The 27,355-nt window shown below is 40.0% G+C and overlaps 1 protein-coding gene across 1 annotated transcript; it reads left to right on the top strand.

The window, feature by feature from the left end:
- On the top strand, positions 1 to 27,355 carry IER3IP1 (immediate early response 3 interacting protein 1). Its single transcript, XM_079717017.1, has 3 exons — positions 1 to 117; positions 26,156 to 26,257; positions 27,146 to 27,355. The coding sequence occupies exons 1-3, from the start codon at positions 27 to 29 to the stop codon at positions 27,199 to 27,201; spliced, it is 249 nt and encodes an 82-aa protein (XP_079573143.1). The 5' UTR covers positions 1 to 26; the 3' UTR covers positions 27,202 to 27,355.

Genomic DNA, 27,355 nt, shown 5'->3' with positions numbered 1-27,355 from the left:
TCAGCTGGGCCTCGGGGCGGGTGGCCATGGCCTTTACGCTGTACTCGCTGCTGCAGGCGGCCCTGCTCTGCGTCAATGCCATAGCCGTGCTGCACGAGGAGCGATTCCTCAAGAACAGTGAGTGGGGCCGCGGGGACGGGCCGCGGGGGCGGCAGCGAGCTCCGGGGACGCGGACCCGAGTCGGGCCGCGTGAGTGGACCATTTGGGCCGGGACAGACGGGCGGCCGAGGGCTCGCCTCTTGGGGCCCTTCCTTGGGTGGGGAAGCCGAGCCACTTTCGTCTCACCAGTGGAGTGAAGATTGTTCAGGGGGGTGAAGATTGTTCAACAGACGTCCACTGTGTGTCGGACCCTGCGTGTCGGGATGGGGGGAGGCAGGGATGAGCCAGGGAACGCCCTTGCCTGCGTCCAGTTTAGGTTAGGAATTTAGTACCCTTCTCTGTGACCGCTTTTAATTGTCAAAAACCTGGGGTGTGAGTTTTCAGTGAAAGAGGGAGGGGGCGTGGCTCATTTTGGAGCGTAGGTAATCAGAAGAATGAACTGATGGAAGGCCATAGGGGTTCCTGGGCTTTGGGGATAAGAGGAAGGGGACGTGTTGGGGTTATCACGACATACAGTCATCCATGTTCCAAGAAAAGTTTATTCAGCACAGTTTATTGGGTGCCTAGGATGTGCCAGGCTAGAATCTGAGAATACAGAGAAGACAGAAGTTATGCCTACCGGGATCTCACAATCCAGCGACCTCCACGCCACCTGGGCAGACTGCTTTTTTCTGCATGAGGCACAATTAAGGCAGTATACTGCGTGATGTGCATCATTTGTCACAGCGTACCAAATATGTCTGTGTAGATCACTGAAACTCAAACCCATGAGCAAGATTTATTGGTTTCATTTTTTCCTTCAGGAGAGATTTATTGAGCACAAATTATGTGCCATGCGAAACTGAGGTTAAAACAGTTGCCCTGCCCTCCTAATGAAAGTTAATCTAAATAAAAACTGAACAAGTACCAATAACAAGTATGCAGAATGTTACAAAAGAGAAGTGCTGGGAGATACTAACTTGTGACTCTTTGAAAGTATGGAGGAAGTGTGTCTAACCCGAAATCAGATAAGTCAGTAAACATTAACTAGGTGAAGGGTCGGGAGGTGATGAGTAAGAGCTGGTGTGAAAATTGGTGTGGAAAGGTCGTAAGCAGGGCAGTGACATGACTTGATTTGTGTTATTTGCTGGTTACTGTGTGGAGAACAGATCAGAAGTGTAGAAGAGTGGATGTGGAAAGCACCATTCCAAATAGGGCAAGTAGAGATGGTGGGTATAATATAAGTTGAATGGGTATAATAACAATAATGATACCTAACACTTAACACTTACCATGTGCCAGGATCTGTATCTAGTGCTTTCTACATATTAACTTGTGTAACCCTCACAACAACCCTGTGAGACAAATACTGTTTTCATTCCTGCTTTACAGATGGGGACCAGAAACACAAAAGAGTTGGTAGCTTTCCTAAGATCACACAGCTAGAGAGCAGCAGAGTTAGGGTTCAGTTCAGGCAGTCTGACTCACGTTCATCTCTTCACCACTATGCTATCCAGAAAAGTAGAAGGAATCCCATTGTGGGTTGAATTGTATGCCCCTAAAAGAGATATTAAAGTCCTAACCCTTGTTTCCTTTTTGGAAATAACGTCTTTGCAGGTGAAATTAAGTTAAGATGAGGTCACACTGGAAAAGGATGGACCCTAAGTCCAATGAGGTGTCCCTATGGGGAGAGAGAGATACAGAGACACACAGACACAGGGGGAAGAAGGCCATGTGACAACAGAGGCAGAGACGAGTGGTGCATCTGCAATCCAGAGAATGCCAAGGATTGCCAGTAACTACCAGAAGCTAGGAGGGACGCATAGACAACATTATCCCAAGAGCCCCGAAAAGGAACCAACTCTGCCAACACCTTGGTTTTGGACTTCTGGCCTCCAGAACTGTGAAATAATAAACTTTCATTGTGTTAAGCCACATAGTTTGTGGCACTTTGATATAATAGCCCTAGGAAACTAGTACTAGTACAAATCAGAAGATATTTTAAACGTAGAAAAGGTAGAATTTACTGTTTGGACATTGGGAATGAGGAGAGAGGAAAAAGTCAAAGATCTCTCTTGGTTTTCTGGTTTAAGCAACTGAGTGAAGGGTAGTAGCTTTACTGAGTTGGCACTGGTGGAAAATTGTGGGGGGTGGTGCAGGTAACAAGGTGAAGAGATAAAGAAGTTCCGCACGTGCTGAGATTGAGATTTCTGTGAGGTACGCAAGTGGAGATATGGAATAGTCAGTTGGACTTAAGTCCATAGACCAGAAGCAAGAGCCAGAGTGGAGACTGAGATTTGAGTTTGTCAACCACAGATGATAAATAAGCCATGTGAAGAGATGAAATTGTTCAGGGAAGGAATAGAGTACAGAGGAGAATTGTTGACCAGGACAGTCCTAAAATCTCTTCCAGTATTTAATGTTCAGGTAATGATAGAAGAGCTGACAGGAGAAATTGATGAGTGAGCAAAACAGAGAGATGGGGAAATCTGGACAGTGGGATTTCACAGAGGCCAAGGAATGTTTGAAGCGGGAGAGAGAATACAACAGTGGAATGTTCTGAGATGCCAAGCAAGATAAGGACTGAAAAGTGTCCCGAGGATTCAGGGTAGTAGAGGTCATTGGTGATTCTGTAAGAGCAGTTACAACAGTGGGTAAAATCCACATTGGAATGGGGAGGAGCGAGTTGAAAGTCATAGAATGGAGACAGCACAAATTATCCAAATGTATCACTGAGTTGGAGGAAATGAAATGGTAGCCGGAAGGGAATGCAGAGATATGTTTTATGATTGTTTTGTTTTTTAGGTCTCAGCAGCAACAATGAGAACTAGTCAGGTCTCTTCAATAAGTCAATGCCATGAAATAAGTGGGGAGGAAGTGACCACTGAGGCAAATATACAAAATATAAAAAAGACAAAAAGAGAGACAGAGATGTAGGGAGATGTTCATATGCAGCATGTGGACCTTGATTGAATTCTAGTTCAAACATACCAACTGTAAAAAACATTTTGGTAACATTTGAAGAAATCTGAGTATGGAGTAGATACTAGATGATATTAAGGAATCAGTGTACATCTTGTTAGTGTGATAAAAATCATACTGAAATATTTCAGTACCAGTAATTCATTTTTAAAGTAATCAAGCAGATGGGCTTCCCTGGTGGTGCAGTGGTTGAGAGTCCGCCTGCCGATGCAGGGGACACGGGTTCGTGCCCCGGTCCAGGAAGATCCCACATGCCGCGGAGCGGCTGGGCCCGTGAGCCATGGCTGCTGAGCCTGCACGTCCGGAGCCTGTGCTCTGCAACGGGAGAGACCACAACAGTGAGAGGCCCAGTACCGCAAAAAAAAAAAAAAAAAAAAAAAAAAAAAGTAATCAAGCAGAAAAAAAGATGAAGCACGTAGGCAAAAAATCAATAATTATTAAATCTGAGTGATAGGTATGTTTTAAAACTTTCATAATTAAAGGTTAGAAAAGGAGTTGCTAGGGGAAAAGATCTAGTAATGAGAGAAATATAAAAGGTACAGGAGAGAAATGAGGTAATTGATAACTCAAGGATTCTGAGAAGGTGGATAGGGATGGGTCCTAAGGCACAGATGGAGGAGATGGCATTAAGTGGGAGGTGGGATACTTTCTTCATTGAAAAAGGAGGAAGGATTAGCTGGAGAAAGAGGAGGTTCCCAGATTTGGTGGCAGGAAGTTTTTCTTCATTCCTTATAACAAATAGGCCAGTCACTGTGAGCTAGGTGGAAAAGATGTAGCAGTGAGCATAACACAGTATCTTTGTTCTCATTTCTTAGAGTCTAATGGTAGAACAGATAAATAATTATACAAATAGTTGAGTCTAGGATAAATGCTTTGAAGGAAGAGAACTGGGTGAGAACCATGGGAATATAACCTCCTGGTTGAATCAGAACAGCATCAGTTCCTAAGGAAATAGCATTTAAAGCTAAGTCCTGGAATAGGAATAGGAATTAGCCTATTTTTAGGTACCTTTAAGACTTCAAAGTAGAGATATCATGTAGGCATTTGCATATACACGTCTGGTGCCCAGAAGGGAGGAGGTCTGGGAAGGATTTACACGTGGGGATTTTTGGTGTTGGCTGGTAATTTGAAACCATTGGAATGAAGCCTATTTCTCAGAGGGAGAAGAGGTTCAAGGATTGAGTCCTGAGATTACTCACTCCTGTCAGGGTTCTTGGTTGCAAGCAATAGAAGCTGACTCTGCCTGATCAAACAGAAAGAAATTTACTAAAAGGTTGTTGGACAATAGAACAATGGAGCAGAGTGGAGAATCCAAATACAGACACATATTTATATGGACACTTAATTTATGATGAAGTTAACAGTAGAGTGTGATAGAAAGGATGGTCCTTCAATAAATGATTCTAGGTTAACTGGATATTCAAAAAGAAATAAGTGAATCTTGACCCTCTGCCTCAGGCTAAACACATAAGCCAATTGCAAGAGCATTGTAGATCTAAATGAGGAAGGTAAAACAAAGCTAGAAGGAAACAAACTTTTTCTGAAAGGGCCATATTAAAAATAGTGGGCGGGCTTCCCTGGTGGCGCAGTGGTTGAGAGTCCGCCTGTCAATGCAGGGGACACGGGTTCGTGCCCCGGTCCGGGAAGATCCCACATGCCGCGGAGCGGCTGGGCCCGTGAGCCGTGGCCGCTGAGCCTGCGCGTCCGGAGCCTGTGCTCTGCAACGGGAGAGGCCACAACAGTGAGAGGCCCGCGTACCACAAAAAATAAAAAATAAATAAAAAAAAATAAGTAGGCTTTTGCAGGCCAGGAGGCAGAACTGAGGCTGTTAAGCGGGTATCTATATAACCGTTTATAAATGTGAGACATCATTCTTTTTTCCCCCAGCTTTGAGATCTAATTGACAAATAACATTGTCTAAGTTTAAGATGTACATGTGATGATTTGATACACGTATATATTGCAAAATGCTCACCACAGTAAGGCTGGTTAGCATATCCTTCACCTCACATAATTATTATTTTGTTGTTAATGTTGCTGTGGTGAGAACATTTAAGATTTACTTTCAGAGCAACTTTCAAGTAAACAGTGTTGGATCACCATGCTGTCCAGTAGATCCCTAGAGCTTATTCATCTAACAACTGAAAATTAGTGCCTTTTGACCAACGTCTTCCCATTTCCCCTACCACTCCACTCCTGGCAACCACCATACTACTCTCTCTTTCTATGAGTTTGATGGTTTTAGATCCCACGTATAAGTGAGATAATACAGTACTTGTCTTCCTCTGAGTTATTTCACTTAGCATAATGTCCTCAAGGTCCATCTGTGTTGTCACATATGGCAGGTTTTCCTTGTTTATGGCTGGATAATATTTCATTATATATGCACACCACATTTTCTTTATCCATTCATCTGTCACTGGACACTTAGATTGTTTCCATGTCTTTGATATTGTGAATAGTGCTGCAGTGAACATGGGAGTGCAAATATCTCCTCGAGATAATGACTTCATCTCTTTTGGAAAAATACCCAGAAATGGGATTGCTGGATCATATAGAAGTTCTATTATATTTTATATTTTTTGAGGAACCTCCATACTGCTTTCCATAGTGACTGTACTAATTTACATTCCTATCAACAGTGCACAAAGGTTCCCTTTTTTCACATCCTTGCCAGCATTTATTGTCTCTTGTCTTTTTGGTAATAGTCATTCTAACAAGTGTGAGGTGATATTTCATTGTGGCTTTGATTTACATATTTCTGATGAATAGTGATGTTGAGCACCTTTTCGTGTACTTGTTGGCCATTTTTATTTCTTCTTTGGAAAAATACCTAATCAAGTCCTCTGCCCAGTTTTAATTGAATTATTTGGAAATGCAATTATTAATGGAAAGCACCTCCACAATGGTAGTGTGAGAACCTCCACTGGACCCTCTTTCCAATAAAACAACTATAACTAGTGAAAATTATTTTTAAAATGAACATTTAAAAATGAACAACTCTGGGAATTGTCAGAAGAGTGTACAACAAATGAAGAAACTTTTTTTTTTCCCCCAAGAAAATCTATTAAAGCTCAGTAAGTCGTCTCGGTGCTTTGTGGCCGCCTGGAGGGGTGGGATGGGGAGGGTGGGAGGGAGGGAGACGCAGGAGGGAGGGGATGTGGGAACAGATGTATATGTATGACTGATTCATTTTGTTGTAAAGCAGAGACTAATTAAAAAAAAAAAAAAAAGCTCAGTAAGAGCAATGAGAATCTCTGGCATTTGGGCCACAACCAGCTCTTCCCTCTCTCCAACACACACACACACACACAAAGGAAATGATAAAGATTACAGTGAAAATTAATGGAATACAGAGTAGAAAAACAACAGAATTAACAAAACTAAAAGCTAGTTCTTTCAGAAGATCAACAAAATCGGCAAACATTTAGCTAGACCAAGAAAAAAGGAAAGAAGACTCAAATTACTAAAATCAGGAATGAAAGGTGACATCACTATCTTAGAGAATGCAAAGGATTATAAGGGAATGCTGTGAACAACTGTATGCCAACAAATTAGATGACTTAGATGAAATGGACAAATTCCTAGATAGATTACAAACTATTGAACTGACTTAAGAACTAGGAAATCTGATTAGACCTGTAACATGTAAAGAGATTGAGTTAGTAACTTAAAGACTTTGAACAAAGAAAAACCCAGGCTTCATTGCTGGATTTTACCAAACATTTAAAGAAGACTTAACTCCGAAATAGAGAGGAGAGAAGACATCCCAACTCATGCAGTGAGGCCAGTATTAACCTGATATGAAAACCAGACACAGCACAAGAAAAGAAACTCCAGACCAGTATCTGCTGAATATAGACGCAAAAATTCTCTACAGAATACTGGCAAACTAAACCAAGTGGGATTTACCCTGGGAGTGCAGGGTTGGTTTAACATTTTTAAATCAATTAATGTAATTCATCATATTAATAAAATAAATAAAAATCACATGATATAATAGATGCAGAAAAACATTTGACAAAATCTAATACCCTTTCATGATAAAACGTTCAGCAAACTAGGAATAGGAAGGAACTTCCTCAATCTGTTAAAGAACATGTTTGAAAACCCCCCAGTTAACAGACTTAATGATGAAAGACTAAGTGCTTTCCCCAGCTAGGAATAAGAAAAGGATCTTGCCACTCCTTTTTAACATTGTACTGGAGATTCTATCCATGGCAATTAGACAAGAAAAAGAAATAAAAAACATCCAGATTGTGAGGTTGAAAAAGTAAATCTCTTGTTTGCAGATGACATAATCTTGTATATAGAAAGTCCTAAGGAATCACTAAAAAACTATTAGAACTAAGAAATGAGTTTAGTAAGGTTGCAAGATACAAAATCAGGAACAACAATCAGTTGTTTTCCTGTACATGAACAATGAACAATCAAAAATGAAATTAAAGAAACATCATTTACAATATCAAAAAGAACAAAATACTTAGGAATAAATTTAACAGAATAAGTGTAAGTCTTATACTATGAAAACTACAAGGCATTGTTGAGTGAAATTAAAGAATAAAGATTTTTAAAGATAATTAATGGGTGTAAAAACACTCCATGTTCATGGATTGGAAGCCTAAATATTGTTAGGATAACAATACTTAATATTACTGATTTACAGAGTTAAGGCAATGTCTATCCAAATTCCAGTTGGCTTTCTTTTGGCAGAAACTGACAAGTTGGGTTCTAAAGGAAATTCAAGGGATCCAGAATAGCCAAAACAACTTTGAAAGAGAATACAGTGCCCAGACCTTAGTCCAGACCTGCGTTCAAATTTCCCAGAAGTGAAGTTGAGCAGTGTGTCTTTTCCAGAATTTCTACAGATGATTGAGATTTGTGCTCCTAGATGACAACCACTGCCACAAACTATTGGAATGGCCTAGAATTGTTAGTACTTTGCCCTTCAGAACTTTGCTTTCCACATTTCCTCTTTTATCCAGAAATAGTACAGACATATTTTGTTTGAGCATGTGTTTTGAATATGGTTCCAGAGCTAAGGGAAAACACGACATTGCCTTGACTAAGTGGATAAGCCATTGTTCTAAAATATCTGAATAGTTTTAAGACAGAATTTTAAAATATTTTAAGTGTTAAATATTGTTTATATAAGCTCTTAACTCTTCTTACCTAGATTTTCATAGTAACCTCCTCACTGGTCACACTCCATCCATTTTTGCTTCTCTTTGTTCTCCCTTCTATGGGAAGCTGAGCGTGTTCCTCAGTGTTTGAAATTCTGAGTTCTTTAATATCCCTAGCCTTCAACGTAAAATTCATACTCCCTTGTGTGACTTATAAACCCACCATAATGTTTGCCTTCCTCTCTGTCCTTCCCCTCTTTTACCCTTCCCTAATATTTACCGTGTACCTTTTTTACCATGATACTCTTCTTCACTGCTGAGCCTTTACTCAAATTATTTTCTCTGCCTGTGATGACCTTGATTTACTTCATTTCTTTGACTGGCTAACTCTTCAGCCTATCCTTTAAGGCCTACTTCTGGCATTTGCCTTTCCCAGAAACCATCTCTGACCCATTTTTGTGGGTAATATACCAGTGCAGTTTCTTTTCTGTCTCCTCCAGTAGACTGACAACAAGGGTCCTTTTATCTTTACAATTCATTCCATCAGTCAATGAATGTTTTCTAGATAACTTTATGTTTCCATTGTCATATTCTTGTGATTCCTGACCTGAGAGCTATTATAGTTATACACATAGGTTAGCCAGTATTTTGGCAATAGTGCAGAGAACGTGTTGTTTCTTTTAGTGCTCCACAATGATGCTAATTTCCTTTATGTACCAAAAAAAATCACATAGTGGATTTATCTATTTATTTATCTATTTATTTATTTATTTTTGGCTTCGTTGGGTCTTCGTTGCTGTGCATGGGCTTTCTCTAGTTGTGGTGAGCAGGGGCTACTCTTCATTGCGGTGTATGGGCTTCTCATTGCGGTGGCTTCTCTTGTTGCAGAGCATGGGCTCTAGGCATGGTGTGGGCTTCAGTAGTTGTGGCTTGTGGGCTCTAGAGCACAGGCTCAGTAGTTGTGGCGCACGGGCTTAGTTGCTCCGCGGCATGTGGGATCTTCCCAGACCAGGGCTCGAACTCGTGTCTCCTGCATTGGCAGGCAGATTCTTAACCACTGTGCCACCAGGGAAGCCCCTACCTAATGGATTTTAATACCTGCCAAAATTGTTCTTACTAGGTTTCGTTTGTGATGCCCAGTATCAATTTGACATATATTTATTATGTCCAGGTTTGTGTGCCTGACACACAGTGAGGTCAAACAAACCGAAAAGTCGGAGTTTGGAGCAGAGAAAGGTTTATTGCAATGGCCAAGCAAGGAGATCAGGTGGATCATGCTCAAAAAGCCTAAACTCCCCAATGGATTTTGGGGAAGAGTTTTTATAGGCAAAATTTGGAGGGAGGGCTGCAGGGTATGTGACCTTTCTCTGACTGGTTGGTGGTGAGGTAACGGGGTGGTGTTCCAGTCAGCCTTCTGGTCCCAGCCAGTCTGGGGTCCATGTGCTTATGCTTAGCCTGAAGTTACCATCCTCCGCCTGGCTGGGGCCTTAGTTCCTGTAGAAGAACTCAGAGATCTGTGCTAGATTGTTATGTATATTTCTTGAGGAGGAACCAGGACCCTGCCCTATCACTGCACTACCATTTCTTGACAGCCTTTCCTTTGTTTCTGCATTCCCTCACTCCCCTAAATAGCAACTGTTCGAATCTGCCCTTTGGAACTCAGGGAAGATCTAGGAGGCTGAAAGCCTTTTTCCTCCAAACAAGAAACGGGGAACACAGAAAGGCTTGTGTGCCCAGGAGGGCCCCACAGGGTCCTGCTTGGTTTCAGTCCCACCTTTTCTTTGATACTCCTCAACCTTGAGGGGAACAAGTGTTGGACAAGGAAAGGAATAACATTTTGGTTAGAGATTTAAAAAAAAAAATTTTTATTAGAGTATAGTTGATTTCCAATGCTGTGTTAGTTTCAGGTGTACAGCAAAGTGAATCAGTTTTACATATACATATATCCACTCTGTTTAAGATTCTTTTCCCATATAGGCCATTACAGAATATTGAATAGAGTTCCCTGTGCTATACAGTAGGTCCTTATTAGTTATCTGTGTTATATATAGTAGTGTGTACATGTCAATCCCAATCTCCCAATTTATCCCTCCCCCTCCCCCACTTTCCCCCCTGCTAACCATAAGTTTGTTAGAGATGTTAATCATAAACTCAGCAGAGGAACTTGGTTTTAGGGGAATTCGGTTTCAGTAGTAGTTATGAGTAAATACAGAAGAAACATTTCACACATGAAACTGTATTAGCTCTGGCTATCATAACAAAGTATCATAGACTGGGTGGCTTAAACAACAGAAATTTATTTTCTCACAGTTCTGGAAGCTGGAAATCTGAGATTAGGGTGCCAGCATGTTTGAATTCTGGTGAGGACTCTCTTCCTGGCTTGCAGATGGCCACCTTCTCACTGTGTCCTCACATGGCTGGGCAGAGTCAAGATCTCTCACTTCCTCTTTTTGTGAGGCCACAGCCCTATCAGATTACGGCCCTACCCTTAAGATTCCCTTTAATTTTAATTATCTCCTAAATATCCTATCTCCAGATACAGTCTCTTTGAGGGTTAGGGCTTCAACATGTGAGTTTGGTGGGAACACAAATCAGTCCATAGCAAACAATTAAAATATTACAAGTTGTTATTTGACTCAGGTTTGAATGACTGCTCCAGACCACTGTAATATTAGGCTTTAGAACAGTGAGAGCTGTGTGAGCCTAAGTAATAGAAAGAGAATTCCTAAAGGAGCTAGACCTTAAACAGTAAATCAGGTTTGCATAAATGTACAGAGAAATGAACAAGGCATTCCACAGGCCTTGCGTATGATAGACATAATATGAGCATGGCAGTTTATGAAACATTGAAGAAACCATCTGGATATGTAAGTTTCTATTTAAATATATACTCCTGAAAAACATTTGTTTAATTTCATCAGGGAATAAATGGAAATTACTGTGTTGGATTGGTCTGAGAGAGATTGGTCTAAGTGTACTAGATCATTCACTTCAGCAGTGATCTTTTTGATCAAGGTAATTTTTTAAAACTTACATTAACAGAGTTATTTGTGTAGTTTATTAGGTACTTTCACATTTATGATAGCATTTGATTCACATGTAAATTTGGTGACACTGACAAAGTAAAGCACATTCATTTTCTTTTACAGAAATGGAAACTGACCTCAAAGAGGCTGAGGTTTGCCAGGGTCAGCCAGTCCTCAAAACTGTAGCTAAAACTTTTTCTTCAAAATAATATCTAGCTGAGGGTTGCTGACTGAATCTGAATGGATTACCGTTTTGTGTGTGACTTTTTGAAGTCTGGGCAGTCGAAGGATGTATGTATATGTGGTGTTTTCCATTTAAGTTCATTCCTGAAATTTGGCAGCAGCGACTGCTGGGTGGTTTTATCAGTTGTTTTCTGCTAGGCCCTCTAGCTTTGGAAAAGAAAGCTGCAGAGTTCACTCTTTCTCCTTAAAAAAAAAAAAAAAGCAAAGCTCTTTAAAGCTTTGGCTAGGTTCCTTAGAAAAACAACTGACACTCTAACCAGCAGTTGGATAGAAAACTGTTTGTTATAGTAAGAGATAATTCCTTGCTGCGCTTTTACTTGTCACCTTTGTGTCTATGGAATATCTAGACAAATGTTTTACTCTCTCTACCCAAAATTCAGTTTTCTTTTTCATTCTAGTGGCATAAGAACAGAGAGGCTAAAATTAGCTGATAACTTACAATTTTTTTTAACATTTTTATTGGAGTATAATTGCTTTACAATGGTGGGTTAGTTTCTGCTGTATAACAGAGTGAATCAGCTATACATGTACATACATCCCCATATCTCCTCCCTCTTGTGTTTCCCTCCCACCCTCCCTATCCCACCCCTCTAGGTGGACACAAAGCACTGAGCTGATCTCCCTGTGCTATGCGGCTGCTTCCCATTAGCTACTTGTTTTACGTTTGGTAGTGTATATATGTCCGTGTCACTCTCTCACTTCGTCCCAGCTTATCCTTCCCCCTCCCCGTGTCCTCAACTCCATTCTCTATGCGTCTTTATTCCTGTCTTGCCCCTAGGTTCTTCAGAACAATTTTTTTTTTTTTTTTTTAGATTCCAGATATATGTGTTAGCATACAGTATTTGTTTTTCTCTTTCTGACTTACTTCACTCTATTTGACAGTCTATAGGTCCATCCAACTCACTACAAATAAATCAATTACATTTCTTTTTATGACTGAGTAATATTCCATTGTATATATGTGCCACATCTTCTTTATCCATTCATCTGTCGGTGGACACTTAGGTTGCTTCCATGTCCTGGCTATTGTAAATAGAGCTGCAGTGAACATTGTGGTACATGACTCTTTTTGAATTATGGTCTTCTCAGGGTATATGCCAGGTAGTGGGATGGCTGGGTCGTATGGTAGTTCTAGTTTTAGTTTTTTGAGGACCCTCCATACTGTTCTCCATAGTGGCTGTACCAATTTACATTCCTACCAACAGTGCAAGAGGGTTCCCTTTTCACCACACCCTCTCCAGCATTTATTGTTTGGAGATTTTTTGATGATGGCCATTCTGACTGGTGTGAGGTGATAGATAACTCATTTTGGTTTTGATTTGCATTTCGCAAATGATAGTGATATTGAGCATCCTTTCGTGTGTTTGTTGGCAGTCTGTATATCTTCCTTGGAGAAATGTCTATTTAGGTCTTCCACCCATTTTTGGATTGGGTTGTTTGTTTTTCTGATACTGAGCTGCATGAGCTGCTTGTATATTTTGAAGATTAATCCTTTGTCAGTTGTTTCATTTGCAAATACTTTCTCCCATTCAGAGGGTTGTCTTTTCGTCTTGTTTATGGTTTCCTTTGCTGTGCAAAAGCTTTTAAGTTTCATTAGGTCCCATTTGTTTACTTTTGTTTTTATTTCCATTTCTCTAGGAGGTGGATCAAAAAGGATCTTGCTGTGATTTATGTCATGGAGTGTTCTGCCTATGTTTTCCTCTAAAAGTTTTATAATGTCTAGCCTTATATTTAAGTCTTTAATCCATTTTGAGTTTATTTTTGTGTATGGTGTGAGGGAGTGCTCTAAATTCATTCTTTTACATGTAGCTATCCAGTTTTCCCAGCACCACTTATTGAAGAGGCTTTCATTTCTCCATTGTGTATTCTTGCCTCCTTTATCAAAGATAAGGTGACCATATGTGCATGGGTTTATCTCTGGGCTTTCTATCCTGTTCCATGGATCTATATTTCTGTTTTTTTGTGCCAGTACCATACTGTCTTTTTTTTTTTTTTAATAAGTTAATTTATTTATTTTATTTTTGGCTGCGTTGAGTCTTCACTGCTGCGCACGGGCTTTCTCTAGTTTAAGCAAGCAGGGCTACTCTTTGTTGTGGTGTGCGGGCTTCTCATTGTGGTGGCTTCTCTTGTTGCACAGCACGGGCTCTAGGCGCGTGAGCTTCAGTAGTTGTGGCACGCTGGCTCTGTAGTTGTGGCTCACGGGCTGTAGGGCGCAGGCTCAGTAGTTGTGGTGCACAGGCTCAGTTGCTCTGCAGCATGTGAGATCTTCTCGGACCAGGGCTCGAACCCATATCCCCTGCATTGGCAGGCGGATTATTAACCACTGTGCTACCAGGGAAGCCCCATACTGTCTTCATTACTGTAGCTTTGTAGTATAGCCTGAAGTCCGAGAGCCTGATTCCTCCAGTTCCATTTTTCTTTCTCAAGATTGCTTTGGCTATTCAGGATCTTTTGTGTTTCCATACAAATTGTGAAATTTTTTGTTCTAGTTCTGTGAAAAATGCCATTGGTAGTTAGATACGGATTGCATTGCATCTGTAGATTGCTTTGGGTAGTATAGTCATTTTCACAATGTTGATTCTTCCAATCCAAGAACATGGTATATCTCTCCATCTGTTGGTACCATCTTTAATTTCTTTCATCAGTGTCTTATAGTTTTCTGCATACAGGTCTTTTCTCTTCTAAGGTAGGTTTATTCCAGGTATTTTATTCTTTTTGTTGCAATGGTAAATGAGAGTGTTTCCTTAATTTCTCTTTCAGATTTTTCATCATTAGTGTATAGGAATGCAAGAAATTTCTGCGCATTAATTTTGTATCCTGCTACTTCACCAAATTCATTGATTAGCTCTAGTAGTTTTCTAGTAGAATCTTTAGGATTCTCTACGTGTAGTATCATGTCATCTGCAAACAGTGACAGCTTTACTTCTTCTTTTTCCAATTTGGATTCCTTTTATTTCTTTTTCTTCTCTGATTACCATAGCTAAAACTTGCAAAACTATGTTGAATAATAGTGGTGAGAGTGGGCAAACTTGTCTTGTTCCTGATCTTAGAGGGAATTATTTCACTTTTTCACCATTGAGAACGATGTTGGCTATGGGTTTATCATATATGGCCTTTATTATGTTGAGGTAAGTTCCCTCTATGCCTACTTTCTGGAGACTTTTTATCATAAATGTGTATTGAATTTTGTCAAAAGCTTTTTCTGCATCTGTTGAGATCATATGATTTTTCTCCTTCAATTTGTTAATATAGTGTATCACATTGATTGATTTGCACATATTGAAGAATCCTTGCATTCCTGGGATAAACCCCACTTGATCAGGGTGTATGATCCTTTTAATGTACTGTTGGATTCTGTTTCCTAGTATTGTGTTGAGGATTTTTGCATCTATGTTCGTCAGTGATATTGGCGTGTAGTTTTCTATTTTTGTGATGTATTTGTCTGGTTTTCATATCAAGGTGATGGTGGCCCTTAGAATGAGTTTGGGAGTTTTGCTCCCTCTGCTATATTTTGGAAGAGTTTGAGAAAGATAGGTGTTAGCTCTTCTCTAAATGTTTGATAGAATTCGCCTGTGAAGCCATCTGGTCTTGGGCTTTTGTTTGTTGGAAGATTTTTAATCACAGTTTCAATTTCAGTGCTTGTAATTGGTCTGTTCATATTTTCTATTTCTTTCTGGTTCAGTCTCGGAAGGTTGTGCTTTTCTAAGAATTTGTCCATTTCTTCCAGGTTGTCCATTTTATTGGCATATAGTTGCTTGTAGTAATCTCTCCTGATCCTTTGTTGTTACTTCTCCTTTTTCATTTCTAATTTTATTGATTTGAGTCTTCTGCCTTTTTAGCTTGATGAGTCTGGCTAATGGTTTATCAATTTTGTTTATCTTTTCAAATAACCAGCTTTTAGTTTTATTGATCTTTGCTATCATTTCTTTCATTTCTTTTTCATTTAGTTCTGATCTGATCTTTATTATATCTTTCCTTCTGCTAACCTTGGAATTTTTTTGTTCTTCTTTCTCTAATTGCTTTAGGTGTAAGGTTAGGTTGTTTATTTGAGATGTTTCTTGTTTCTTAAAGTAGGATTGTATTGTTATAAACTTCCCTCTTAGAACTGCTTTTGCTGCATCCCATAGGTTTTGGGTTGTTGTGTTTTCATTGTCATTTGTTTCTAGGTATTTTTTGATTTCCTCTTTGATTTCTTCAGTGATCTCTTGGTTATTTAGTAGTGTACTGTTTAGCCACCATATGTTTGTAATTTTTACAGATTTTTTCCTGTAACTGTCATCTAGTCTCCTGGCGTTGTGGTCGGAAAGATACTTGATATGATTTCAATGTTCTTAAATTTATCAAGATTTCTGTCCCAAGATATGATCTATCCTGGAGAATGTTCCATGAGCACTTGAGAAGAAAGTGTAATCTGCTGTTTTTGGATGGAATGTCCTATAATATCCATTAAGTCCATCTTGTTTAATGTATCATTTAAAGCTTGTGTTTCCTTATTTATTTTCATTTTGGATGATCTGTCCATTGGTGAAAGTGGGGTATTAAAGTCCCCTACTATTATTGTGTTACTGTCGATTTCCCCTTTTATGGCTGTTAGCATTTACCGTAAGTATTGAGGTGCTCCTGTGTTGGGTGCATAAATATTTACAGTTGTTATGTCTTCTTCTTGGATTGATTCCTTGATCATTATGTAGTGTTCTTCTTTGTCTCTTCTAATAGTCTTTATTTTAAAGTCTATTTTGTCTGATGTGAGAATTGCTACTCCAGCTTTCTTTTGATTTCCATTTGCATGGAATATCGTTTTCCATCCCCTCAGTTTCAGACTGTATGTGTCCCTAGGTCTGAAGTGGGTCTCCTGTGGACAGCATATGTATGGGTCTTGTTTTTTATCCATTCAGCCAGTCTATGTCTTTTGGTTGGAGCATTTAATCCATTTACATTAAGATAATTATCTATATGTATGTTCCTATTACCATTTTCTTAATTGTTTTGGGTTTGTTCTTGTAAGTCTTTTCCTTCTCTTGTGTTTCTTACCTAGAGAAGTTCCTTTAGCATTTGTTGTAAAGCTGGTTTGGTGGTGCTGAATTCTCTTAGCTTTTGCTTATCTGTAAAGGTTTTAATTTCTCCATCAAATCTGAATGAGATCCTTACTGGGTAGAGTAATGTTGGTTGTAGGTTTTTCCCTTTTATCACTTTACGTATGTCCTGCCACTCCCTTCTGCCTTGCAGAGTTTCTGCTGAAAGATCAGCTGTTAACCTTATGGGGATTCCCTTGTATGTTAATTGTTGCTTTTCCCTTGCTGCTTTTAATATTTTTTCTTTGTATTTAATTTTTGATAGTTTGATTCATATGTTTCTTTGCGTGTTTCTCCTTGGATCTATCCTGTATGGGATTCTCTCTGCCTCCTGGACTTGATTGACTATTTCTTTTCCCATATTAGGGAAGTTTTCAACTATAATCTCTTCGAATATTTTCTCAGTCCCTTTGTTTTTGTCTTTTTCTTCTGGGACCCCTATAATTCGAATGTTGGTATGTTTATGTTGTCCCAGAGGTCTCTGAGATTGTCCTCAATTCTTCTCATTCTTTTTTCTGTATTCTGCTCTGCGGTAGTTATTTCCACTATTTTATTTTCCAGGTCACTTATCCGTTTTTCTGCCTCAGTTATTCTGCTATTGATTCCTTCTAGAGAATATTACGTTTCATTTATTGTGTTGTTCATCATTGTTTGTTTGCTCTTTAGTTCTTCTAGGTCCTTTTTAAATGTTTCTTGCATTTTCTCCCTTCTGTTTCCAAGATTTTGGATCATCTTTTCTACCATTACTCTGAATTCTTTTTCAGGTAGACTGCCTATTTCCTCTTCATTTGTTTGGTCTGGTGGGTTTTTACCTTGCTCTTTCATCTGCTGTGTATTTCTGTGTCTTCTCATTTTGCTTAACTTACTGTGTTTGGGATCTCCGTTTTGCAGGCTGCAGGTTCGTAGTTCCCATTGTTTTTGGTGTCTGCTCCCAGTGGCTAAGGTTGGTTCAGTGGGTTGTGTAGGTTTCCTGGTGGAGGGGACTGGTGCCTGTGTTTTGGTGGATGAGGCCAGATCTTGTCTTTCTGGTGGGCAGGGCCACATCCTGTGGTGTGTTTTTGGATGTCTGTGAACTTATTATGATTTTAGGCAGCCTTTCTGCTAATGGGTGGGGTTGTGTTCCTGTCTTGCTAGTTGTTTGGCATGAGGTGTCTAGCACTGCAGCTTGCTGGTTGCTGAGTGGAGCTGGGTCTTAGCGTTGAGATGGAGATCTGTGGGAGAGCGTTCGCCATTTGGTATTACATGGGGCCAGGCGGTCTCTGGTGGACCAGTGTCCTGAACTTGGCCCTCTCACCTCAGAGGCTCAGGCCTGACACCCTACCAGAACACCAAGACCCTGTCAGCCACACGGCTCGGAAGAAAAGGGAGAAAAGAAAAGAAAGAAAGAAAAAATAATAATGAAATAAATTAAAGTTATTAAAATAGAAAAAAAATATTAAAAATAGAACAGTAATTAAAAAAAGAGAGAAAGAAGAGAGCAACCAAAACAAAAAACAAATCCACCAATGGTAACAAGCGCTAAAGACTATACTAAAAAAAAAAAAAAAAGCAAAAACAAAAAAATGGACAGTCAGAACCCCAGGACAAATGGCAAAAGCAAAGCTATACAGCAAAATCACACAAAGAGGCATGCATATACCCACTCATAAAAAGAGAAAAAGGAAAAAATATATAAAATTTAAAAAGGTAGAGCAACCAAATCAGTAAACAAATCTACCAGTGATTATAAGCTTTAAATACTAAACTAAGATAAACATAATAGCAGAAACAAATTAGATGCAGAAAGCAAACCCTAAGTCTACAGTTGCTCCCAAAGTCCACTGCCGCAATTTTGGGATGATTCGTTGTCTATTCAGTTATTCCAGAGATGTAGGGTACATCAAGTTGATTGTGGAGCTTTAATCTGCTGCCCCTGAGGCTGCTGGGAGAGATTTCCCTTTCTCTTCTTTGTTCGCACAGCTCCTGGGGTTCAGATTTGGATTTGGCCCTGCCTCTGTGTGTAGGTCGCCTGAGGGCATCTGTTCCCACCCAGACAGGACAGGGTTAAAGGAGCAGCTGATTAGGGGCCTCTGGCTCACTCAGGCCGGGGGGAGGGAGGGGTACGGAGTGCGGGGTGAGCCTGTGGAGGCGGAGGCCAGCATGACATTGCAACAGCCTGAGGTGCACCGTGTGTCCCCCTGGGGAAGTTATCCCTGTATCACGGGACCCTGGCAGTGGCAGGCTGCACAGGCTCGCGCGCGCATGTGTGTGTGTGTGTGTAGTGACCTGTGCTTGCACACAGGCTTCTTGGTGGCTGCAGTAGCAGCCTTAGCGTTTCATGCCTGTCTCTGGCGTCCACGCTGATAGCTGCGCCTCGCTCCCGTCTCTGGAGCTTGTTTCAGCAGTGTTCTGAATCCCCTCTCCTCACGCACCCCGAAACAGTGGTCTCTTGCCTCTTCGGCAGCTCCAGACTTTTTCCTGGACTCCCTCCCGGCTAGTGTGGCATACTAGCCCTCTTCAGGCTGTGTTCACGCAGCCAACCCCAGTCCTCTCCCTGGGATCTGACCTCCGAAGCCCGAGCCTCAGCTCCCAGCCCCGACCCGTCCTTGCGGGTGAGCAGACAAGCCTCTCAGGCTGCTGAGTGCTGGGCGGCACCCATCCTCTGTGCGGGAATCTCTCCACTTTGCCCTCTGCACCCCTGTTGCTGCGCTCTCCTCCGTGGCTCCAAAGCTTTCCCCCCGCCCATCCCCCGTCTCCGCCAGTGAAGGGGCTTCCTAGTGTGTGGAAACTTTTCCTCCTCCACAGCTCCCTCCCAGAGGTGCAAGTCCCATCCCTATTCTTTTGTCTCTGTTTTTCCTTTTTTCTTTTGCCCTACCCAGGTACGTGGGGAGGTTTTTTTTGCCTTTGGGGAAGTCTCCAATGTTCAGTAGGTGTTCTGTAGGAGTTGTTCCACATGTAGATGTAGCTTTGATGTATTTGTGGGGAGGAAGGTCATCTCCACGTCTTACTTCTCCGCCATCTTGAAGGCACCCCCTCTGATAACTTACTATTTTTAAAAAATTACTCCAATGCTATTCCCTCCCTATATTGTAGAATTTTATCCTGTTTTGTTGAAGAGCAGTTGGAAGGTAAATTTTTTCTGGGAGTCACTCCTCCCATTATGTAAAAGCATATATTTAAATATCTTTTTGGAACAGGTCTAAAAGATAAAAAGATGGTTGAAAATCATGGTTTCTCATAAGAACTGAGTGCATGATCCACGAAGTGATTAAAACAAGTTCTTTTTTTACCATGTAAGAGCTTGTGGCCATGAATGGAAGGAATTGATAATCTTAGCAATGATAAATTTCCAAAAAGCAAGTAAAGGAAATGAAACCAACAGTACCATCTAAAGTTGGTTATAAAGCAAGCTTAAATATTCAGAGTGATTAGTGGTTGAAACCCCTCTACTTTTTGGAACCCGTCCCTGCCGTCAGGATGTTCATGCTCTGGAGAGGAAGGCCTCATTCCACAGGGGTTTCTCCAGTAGAGGAGCAGCTTTACAGGCTTTGTTTTTAAATGTTATTTTTATTTTTATCGAAGCAGTATATGTGTGTGGAAAAAAGGTCAAAAAAGCCCCTTCAGTTTATGAAGAAAGATAGAAGCCTTCTGCTCCATCTCTCCTCAACCTCCCCCGTTCTTCAAAAGCAATTATTTTCAACTCTTCTTCAGTTTTAAGTCACTGACCTGCTACTGTGGAAGGGTTTAGCACAGTTATGCCATCAGCAGCACACTCATTCTTGTGTAAGCACAATTACACATGTACTTCCCTTCTCCATCTCTCCCATCTCCAACCAATTATTGGTGATATCAATATTCCATATTTACATTACTATGACTATGAGTATTACAGATGAACAGTAAAAAAAAATCATAATTTTATCCTTTCTTCTAGTTGATTTATGGTTTGGCTGTAGAATTCTAGATTGGAACCAATATTTCTTCAGAGTTTTGAAGACATTATTCCATTTAATTTTCTCCTTTCCTCGTTGATGTTAAGAAGTCTAATGCCATTCTGTTTCCTGATTCTTTGTAGGTAACCTAAGTTGCCTCTCTAAAAGCCTTTAGGGTATTTTCTTTATCTTTATAGGTCTGAAATTTTACAATAATGTGGCAACATGTGGGTCTCCTTTTCATTCATTGGGCTGTGTTCTGATTGGGCCCATTTGGCCTGAAGTCTCATATCCCTCAGTTCTGGGATATCATCTCTTAATATTTGTTTGATAATTTTAAAAAAATTTTATTGGAGTATAGTTGATTATAATGTTGTGTTAGTTTCAGGTGTACAGCAAAGTGAATCAGTTATACATATATCCTCTATTTTTTTTTTTTTTAGATTCTTTTCCCATATAGGCCATTACAGAGTACTGAGTAGAGTTCCCTGTGCTATACAGCAGGTTCTTATCAGTTATCTATTTTATATGTAGTAGTGTGTATATATCAGTCCCAACTTCCCAGTTTATCCCTTTCTGCCCCACCCCCGCCGCCATCCCCTGGTAACCATAAGTTTGTTTTCTACATGTGTGACTCTACTTCTGTTTTATAAATAAGTTGATTTATACCTTTTATTTTTTTTAAGATTCCACATATAAGTGATATCATATGATATTTGTCTTTCTGTGTCTGACTTCACTCAGTATTCACTCAGTATGACAATCTCTGGGTCCATTCATGTTGCTGCAAATGGTATTATTTTTTTCTTTTTTATGGCTGAGTAATACTCCATTGTATGTATGTGCCACATCTTTATCCATTCTTCTGTTGATGGACATTTAGATTGATTCCATGACCTGGCTATTGTAAATACTGCTGCAGTGAACATTGGGGAGTATGTATCTTTTTGAATTATGGTTTTCTCTGGGTATATGCCTAGGAGTGGGATTGCAGGGTCATAGGGTAGTTCTGTTTTTAGTTTTTTAAGGAACCTCCATAATGTTCTCCATAGTGGCTGCACCAATTTACATTCCTACCAATGGTGTAAGAGGGTTCCCTTTTCTCCACACCCTCTCCAGCATTTATTGTTTGGAGATTTTTTGATGATGGCCATTCTGACTGGTGTGAGGTGATACCTCATTGTAGTTTTGATTTGCATTTCTCTAGTAATTAGTGATGGTGAACTTTTCATGTGCATTTTGACCATCTTGTTTGATCATTTTTTCCTACTCTTTTTTTCTCTCTTTCTGGAACTCCTGTTATTTTGACATGTTGATACTTTATTTTTTCTTTAATTTTGCCTTGTCTGGTAGGTGTCTTCAACTTAGTGTGTCGGCCCCTTCTTTTGAACTTTTTATGCTAATATAACAAGAACAAGCACTCCTTTTTTAAAAAAATAAATTTATTTATTTATTTATTCATTTTTGGCTGCGTTGGGTCTTCGTTGCTGTGCACGGGCTTTCTTTAGTTGTGGCGAGCGGGGGCTACTCTTCATTGCGGTGTGCTGGCTTCTCTTGTTGTGGAGCATGGGCTCTAGGTGGGTGGGCTTCAGTAGTTGTGGCATGCGGGCTCAGTACTTATGGCTCACGGGCTCAGTAGTTGTGGCTCACAGGCTCTAGAGCGCAGGCTCAGTAGTTGTGGTGCACGGGCTTAGTTGCTCCGCGGCATGTGGGATCTTCCCAGACCAGGGCTCGAACCCGTGTCCCCTGCATTGGCAGGCGGATTCTTAACCACTGCACCACCAGGGAAGTCCCACTCCTTCTTTTTTATGTCCCCCTTTTTTATGGCATCTTGTTCTCTGGGGTTTATAGCTACAGTAGTTGTTCTCTCTCTAAGGATGTTTGTTTTTTTTTTAAAATGAACTTCTAGTTCCTGCATTGTCTCTTCCTCAGAGTCTTTTTTTCTGGTTTTGTTCTGTCTGTCCACGTTAAGAATTGTTCCCTCTTGACTGTCAGTTCATTCGAAAGAGTAAAGCACCGAGAGGCTCTTAGGAAGCTCTGTGTATGTGGTTGGGATTTGCTCACCAGTGGGCCTCTCTGTAAGTTCGCTGTTTCATTAAAGCCCCCAGTATGTCAGTATCTGAAGTCTTCTTGGGCAGCTGGTCAATTACCAGAGTAATTTTACCACTTCCTGTCTGCAGAATGTAAGTGTTCTTATTTACAGGCTTACGTGAGACACAAGCAAGGAAAGTGGGCAGGAGTCTGACACTTAGGTTTGCAGACTTTAATTCAATCCACCCTCCCTAGATGTCCCCAGGTCCAGAGCTTCCATGCTTCACTCTCTGCTGAGAGTAAACCTCCTGTCTTCTGAGGGTGTAAGAGAGGGACATTCTTCCTATCAGTTCAGTTTAGGGAAGGGGATGGGATGGGAGGGGAAGGAGGAGCAGCGCTAACTGCTCTCCTGGAGACTTTTCAGTTAGTCCTCCTGTGTCTCAGCTTTGTCGCCCTCACTGGCATTTTGAAGTTTCTTTCAAGTTTCCAAGGTTCTCAGCACGATTCACCTCAGTTTTTTATTGTGTGCTCCCTGGATGTTTAGGTTTCAGCCTTCTCTGCTAAGTCAGTTATTCTTCCCTTTATTTTTCATTGTCCAGATTGACTTCTCTTGCCTTCAGACTTCTCTCTTGTTACTCTTTTAATGTCATTTTTAGTAGGGTTTCAGGAGAAAGCTAAGATAAAAGTGTGTATCCATTGATGGGGTTCAGGACGTGCTACCCCCAAATAAGGCACTGTGGCATGTTGAATATCTTAAGCTGAGGGGTTAGAGAAAACACCAGAATCAGAGAGGTCACTCCGCCCTCCTCCCTCCCTGGACCTTCTTTCTTGAAAGCAGGAGATAAATCTCCCGTGTGAGAGGTATCCTTCCTGTACCAGGAGGAAAGGAGACATTCTTATCACCAGAGACAGGGAATTTAGGGCCAGGAAGACTGTATAAACAGACATTATTGCATTTCCTACCCATAGCCCAGACCCCTTTGTTTTGTTAATTCTTCACAAATTTGTTCTTTTGTCTAAAAGGTAGAAAAACTTCCTGCTTTGGTCAGTTTTTCAGATCTTCATTTTCTTGTGAAGACTCCCAGGTACATGTAAAAACTTAATAAAATTTGTGTGCTTTTCTCCTGTTAATCTGTCTTTGTCAGTTTAATTTTCAGACATAGCCAGGGACCCTAAGAGGGTCAAGGAACACTTTCTCCTTCATTACAGTAACCATTATATTTAACCAAAACCAGGCTGCTTTCTTATTGTGCAGAGTTGTTAAGTAGGTTTATATGAGTAAGATTAACTGGTTTGGAAAATGATACACCTGGTGGTGGTGGCCACTTTATGTCCTTCTAGAGACACTATTATGAAATAGTTTTTACCACATTATAAGTAGTTAAAGGCTGGTACTACACCTTTGAACTTAGATTACAAAAAGAGGACTGCCATGTAGTGGAGAATGCTGATTGAGCTCCCTGGAAGAGTGAGACAGGTATGTGGGAGAAAGAACTTACAGTAGAACTTGTTATATGGTAAAAGTCAGCGTTGGAGAAACAGCGTAAGTGTATTTGCTTGTCGGAGACAGAAGTAGATCCAGAAGTAGGAAGCAAGATGCAGGTGTATCTTCTGAGATTGTTTTTATCTTGGAGAGATGTGTACATTTAATATTGGAGGATTTCTTCCTCCCTCCTGCAAAGCTACAATTGAATGATTGGTTACACTTCTTGTGTCTTAAAAATAAAGAAACATGTTTCTTTGGAAGTTTTATCTGCGATTCTAGGATTTACCTTATCTTTATTTATCCAAAGTTAACTTGGTCTGCTATAAATTCAGTTTAATTCCACAAACATTTACTAAGTACTTGCTCTGGGTGGGGGAGAGGGGAAAGGTAAAGACAGACTAAATTCAGTTCCTGTCTTCCAGGAATTTATAATGTAACTTACAATCAGTAGTTACTATTTGGGGAGCAAAGAGAAAGGTTCATTATGGCATGGGAGGGAATTAGGAAAGGCCCTGACATTGAAGTCAGACAAACCTAGATTCAGAAGCTGCCTTTAACATGTATAGCAATTAGTGGGTAATTGAGTAACCACTAGTTACTTGGGGGGTTGTAGTATGATACAAGGCTAGCATGTCAATTTAAGGAGTTTCTAACTTCACTCAGTAGGCAATGGGAATCATCACACATTGTGAGCTAGAAAGATCTGACACTTTAAGGGAGAAAGAAGTCGAGAGGAAATTGCAGAGGCATCTGTTGAGAGTCTGGCAAGAGATAGTAGAGGCTGTGATATTAACCACTGTGATAGAAGTTGTGCTGTGGGAGCTCAAAAAAGAGTGACAGCCCTGTGTATGGGGAAGGCTGTAAGCACAAGTGAGCTAGGCCTCGAAGGGTGAGTGGGAGTGAAAACACATCAGCTCTGCTGTGAACTTGAATTTTACATTAGTTTTATACCACAACATATCTCAGTGTTGATGTGACCAAAAAATTTAAAAAAAAACAAGCAACCATTATTTAACCTTTATTACAACCAAGTAAAAGTTGATTAAACAAAGTGAAATCTTGTTACCTGATACATGGTTCTTTCATGTATAAAATAAAAACTTGTTCTCTGTCTTCAAGTTTAAGGGTTAACATGTCAGGAATTAATTAAGCCCTGTAGTTATATGAGAGTAAAAAAATACATAGTCATGTGAGATATGAAAAGTGGACCTGAAATGAGGACAAGAGAAGGACGTTGCAGAAATGAGGACATGTAAGCCTCTAGAAGAATGCGTAAGGCAATAAAAAAAGAATTAGCAGATAAAGGTAAAGAAGTAATGATTTAGGGTTTCCCTGGTGGCGCAGTGGTTGAGAGTCCACCTGCCGATGCAGGGGACATGGGTTCGTGCCCCAGTCCGGGAAGATCCCACATGCTGTGGAGTGGCTGGGACCGTAAGCCATGGCCGCTGAGCCTGCGCGTCCGGAGCCTGTGCTCCACAACAGGAGAGGCCACAACAGTGAGAGGCCCGTGTACCGCAAAAAAAAAAAAAAAAAAAGAAAAAGAAAAAAAAGAAAGAATGATTTATATTATCAGGAAAATGATAGAAGGTAAAAGACTCATTTACTGAAAATAAGTGGGGTTAGGGTTAGATAATAGGCTAAATTCCTTACCTCAAACTTGAGAAATGAAGAGGAATGATCAAGTTAAAAAGATGTGCCTCTGTTGTCAGGTTAGAGCATGCTATGAAGGCCTAACCAAGCTGCTACCAGGTTTACATTAACATTTCCCCAGGTGAACAGATAGTGAAGCTCAGCTGCAACACTTTTATACTGATAATTACTTTGGGTTTTATGAATTCTGAATTGAGCTAATTATTCAACTTGACATTATGCTTTGGTTTTCAATTCTGACCTGAAAAATATTTTGCTTGTTAGTTTAGAAAAAGAGAAAGAAAACAATCAGGGTGTCACAACAGTCATCTTTACTGAATACAGTGCCATGGAAGAATTTATTAGACTGTAGTTTATCTTATAAAATCAAAATCGAAATTAAATGAGTTTGTGCTGCTTATCAAAAGTAAAAAATATACTCAAGTTTTTAAGTCATATAACTATAATTTATGTCTAACAAAGGCTCAAAATCATCTTTAGAAGGTGACTAATGAGGGAGCAAGGTGAGTGCATAATAAATTTTATCACAGCTAATCATCTTTATATTATGCAGTTGGCTGGGGAACAGACCAGGGAATTGGTGGATTTGGAGAAGAGCCAGGAATTAAATCTCAGCTAATGAACCTTATTCGATCTGTGAGAACTGTGATGAGAGGTAAGAAAAACTAGTGGAACACTCTTAATTTTGTGGTTTGATTTAAGTAGCAAAACTTCCAAGTGTGAATGCCATTTTTGTAGTGGGAACTTTTTTCTATAATATTTAACTTGGCTTTACTGCTTAAAAGTTACTAGTTTCTTTCCTAGCTTGCCTCTTATTTCTATCTTATTTCTATCTTGATGCAGATGGAATGCTCAGTGGTATAATATTTGTATGCTACCTGTATGTCACCTCTCAGAGTTGAAAGACAATGGTGTTCTTACCTTTTAGAAATTCTTTTGCTTCTAAGTAGAAAAATCATCTACAGTCCTGTAAGACTTTCAAGAGAAAAATACAGGTCCCATATCTGCTATTTTTATTAGAAAATATTTTAGAGCAACTCAAGAATTCAAAACCTTTTATTTAAAACCATTAAAATTAGGGTCTCTTTCTATCTCTCTCTCTGTCTCTCTCTTTGTTAACTGATTTCATCACAGCTTTGGGTAGAATGATAAGTTTCATTCTTAGTGATGAAGCAACAGAATCTTCTTTGCACTGTATTTCTAATGTCAGTTGTCACTGGCAGCCATGTGGGTCTACTTCTGCCTGGGTCCAGTATGCTTCTGTGTTCCTAGAGCTGCACCAGCACTATCCACAGATGACTTTATATTGATCTTGTACCAGTGTGACCCTTATCCCCAGTCACACAAGCCCACTTTACAATAAGTTTTGGATTTTATGATCCAATGCATGTTTGAACGTTACTCTGTTACAAGGATTTGCAATGTGATTCTGATGACATACTGTATTTCCATCCTTCCTGGATGCTAGTAAAACTATGTCTTCATTTTTTTCTGATTTTTTTAATAATAAAAAACTTCTTTTTTTTTTTTTTTTTTTTTGCAGTGCCATTGATAATAGTAAACTCAATTGCAATTGTATTACTTTTACTATTTGGGTGAAGATCAATGGGGAAAATGGAGACTCAGGAGAAGAGCTGCCAGCGGAAGTTATTACTTCAGTCTTTATTGGAACATACGTATCTTAGCTGGCTGACCTTGGACTTGACAAAAATGTAAACCTGCCAATAAAACCAGAGTCCCTATTTATCTGATT

The sequence above is a fragment of the Hyperoodon ampullatus genome (genome assembly GCF_949752795.1).
Source record: "Hyperoodon ampullatus genome assembly, chromosome: 13".
NCBI lineage: Eukaryota > Metazoa > Chordata > Mammalia > Artiodactyla > Ziphiidae > Hyperoodon > Hyperoodon ampullatus.
This window is presented reverse-complemented; position numbering and strand designations above follow the sequence as displayed.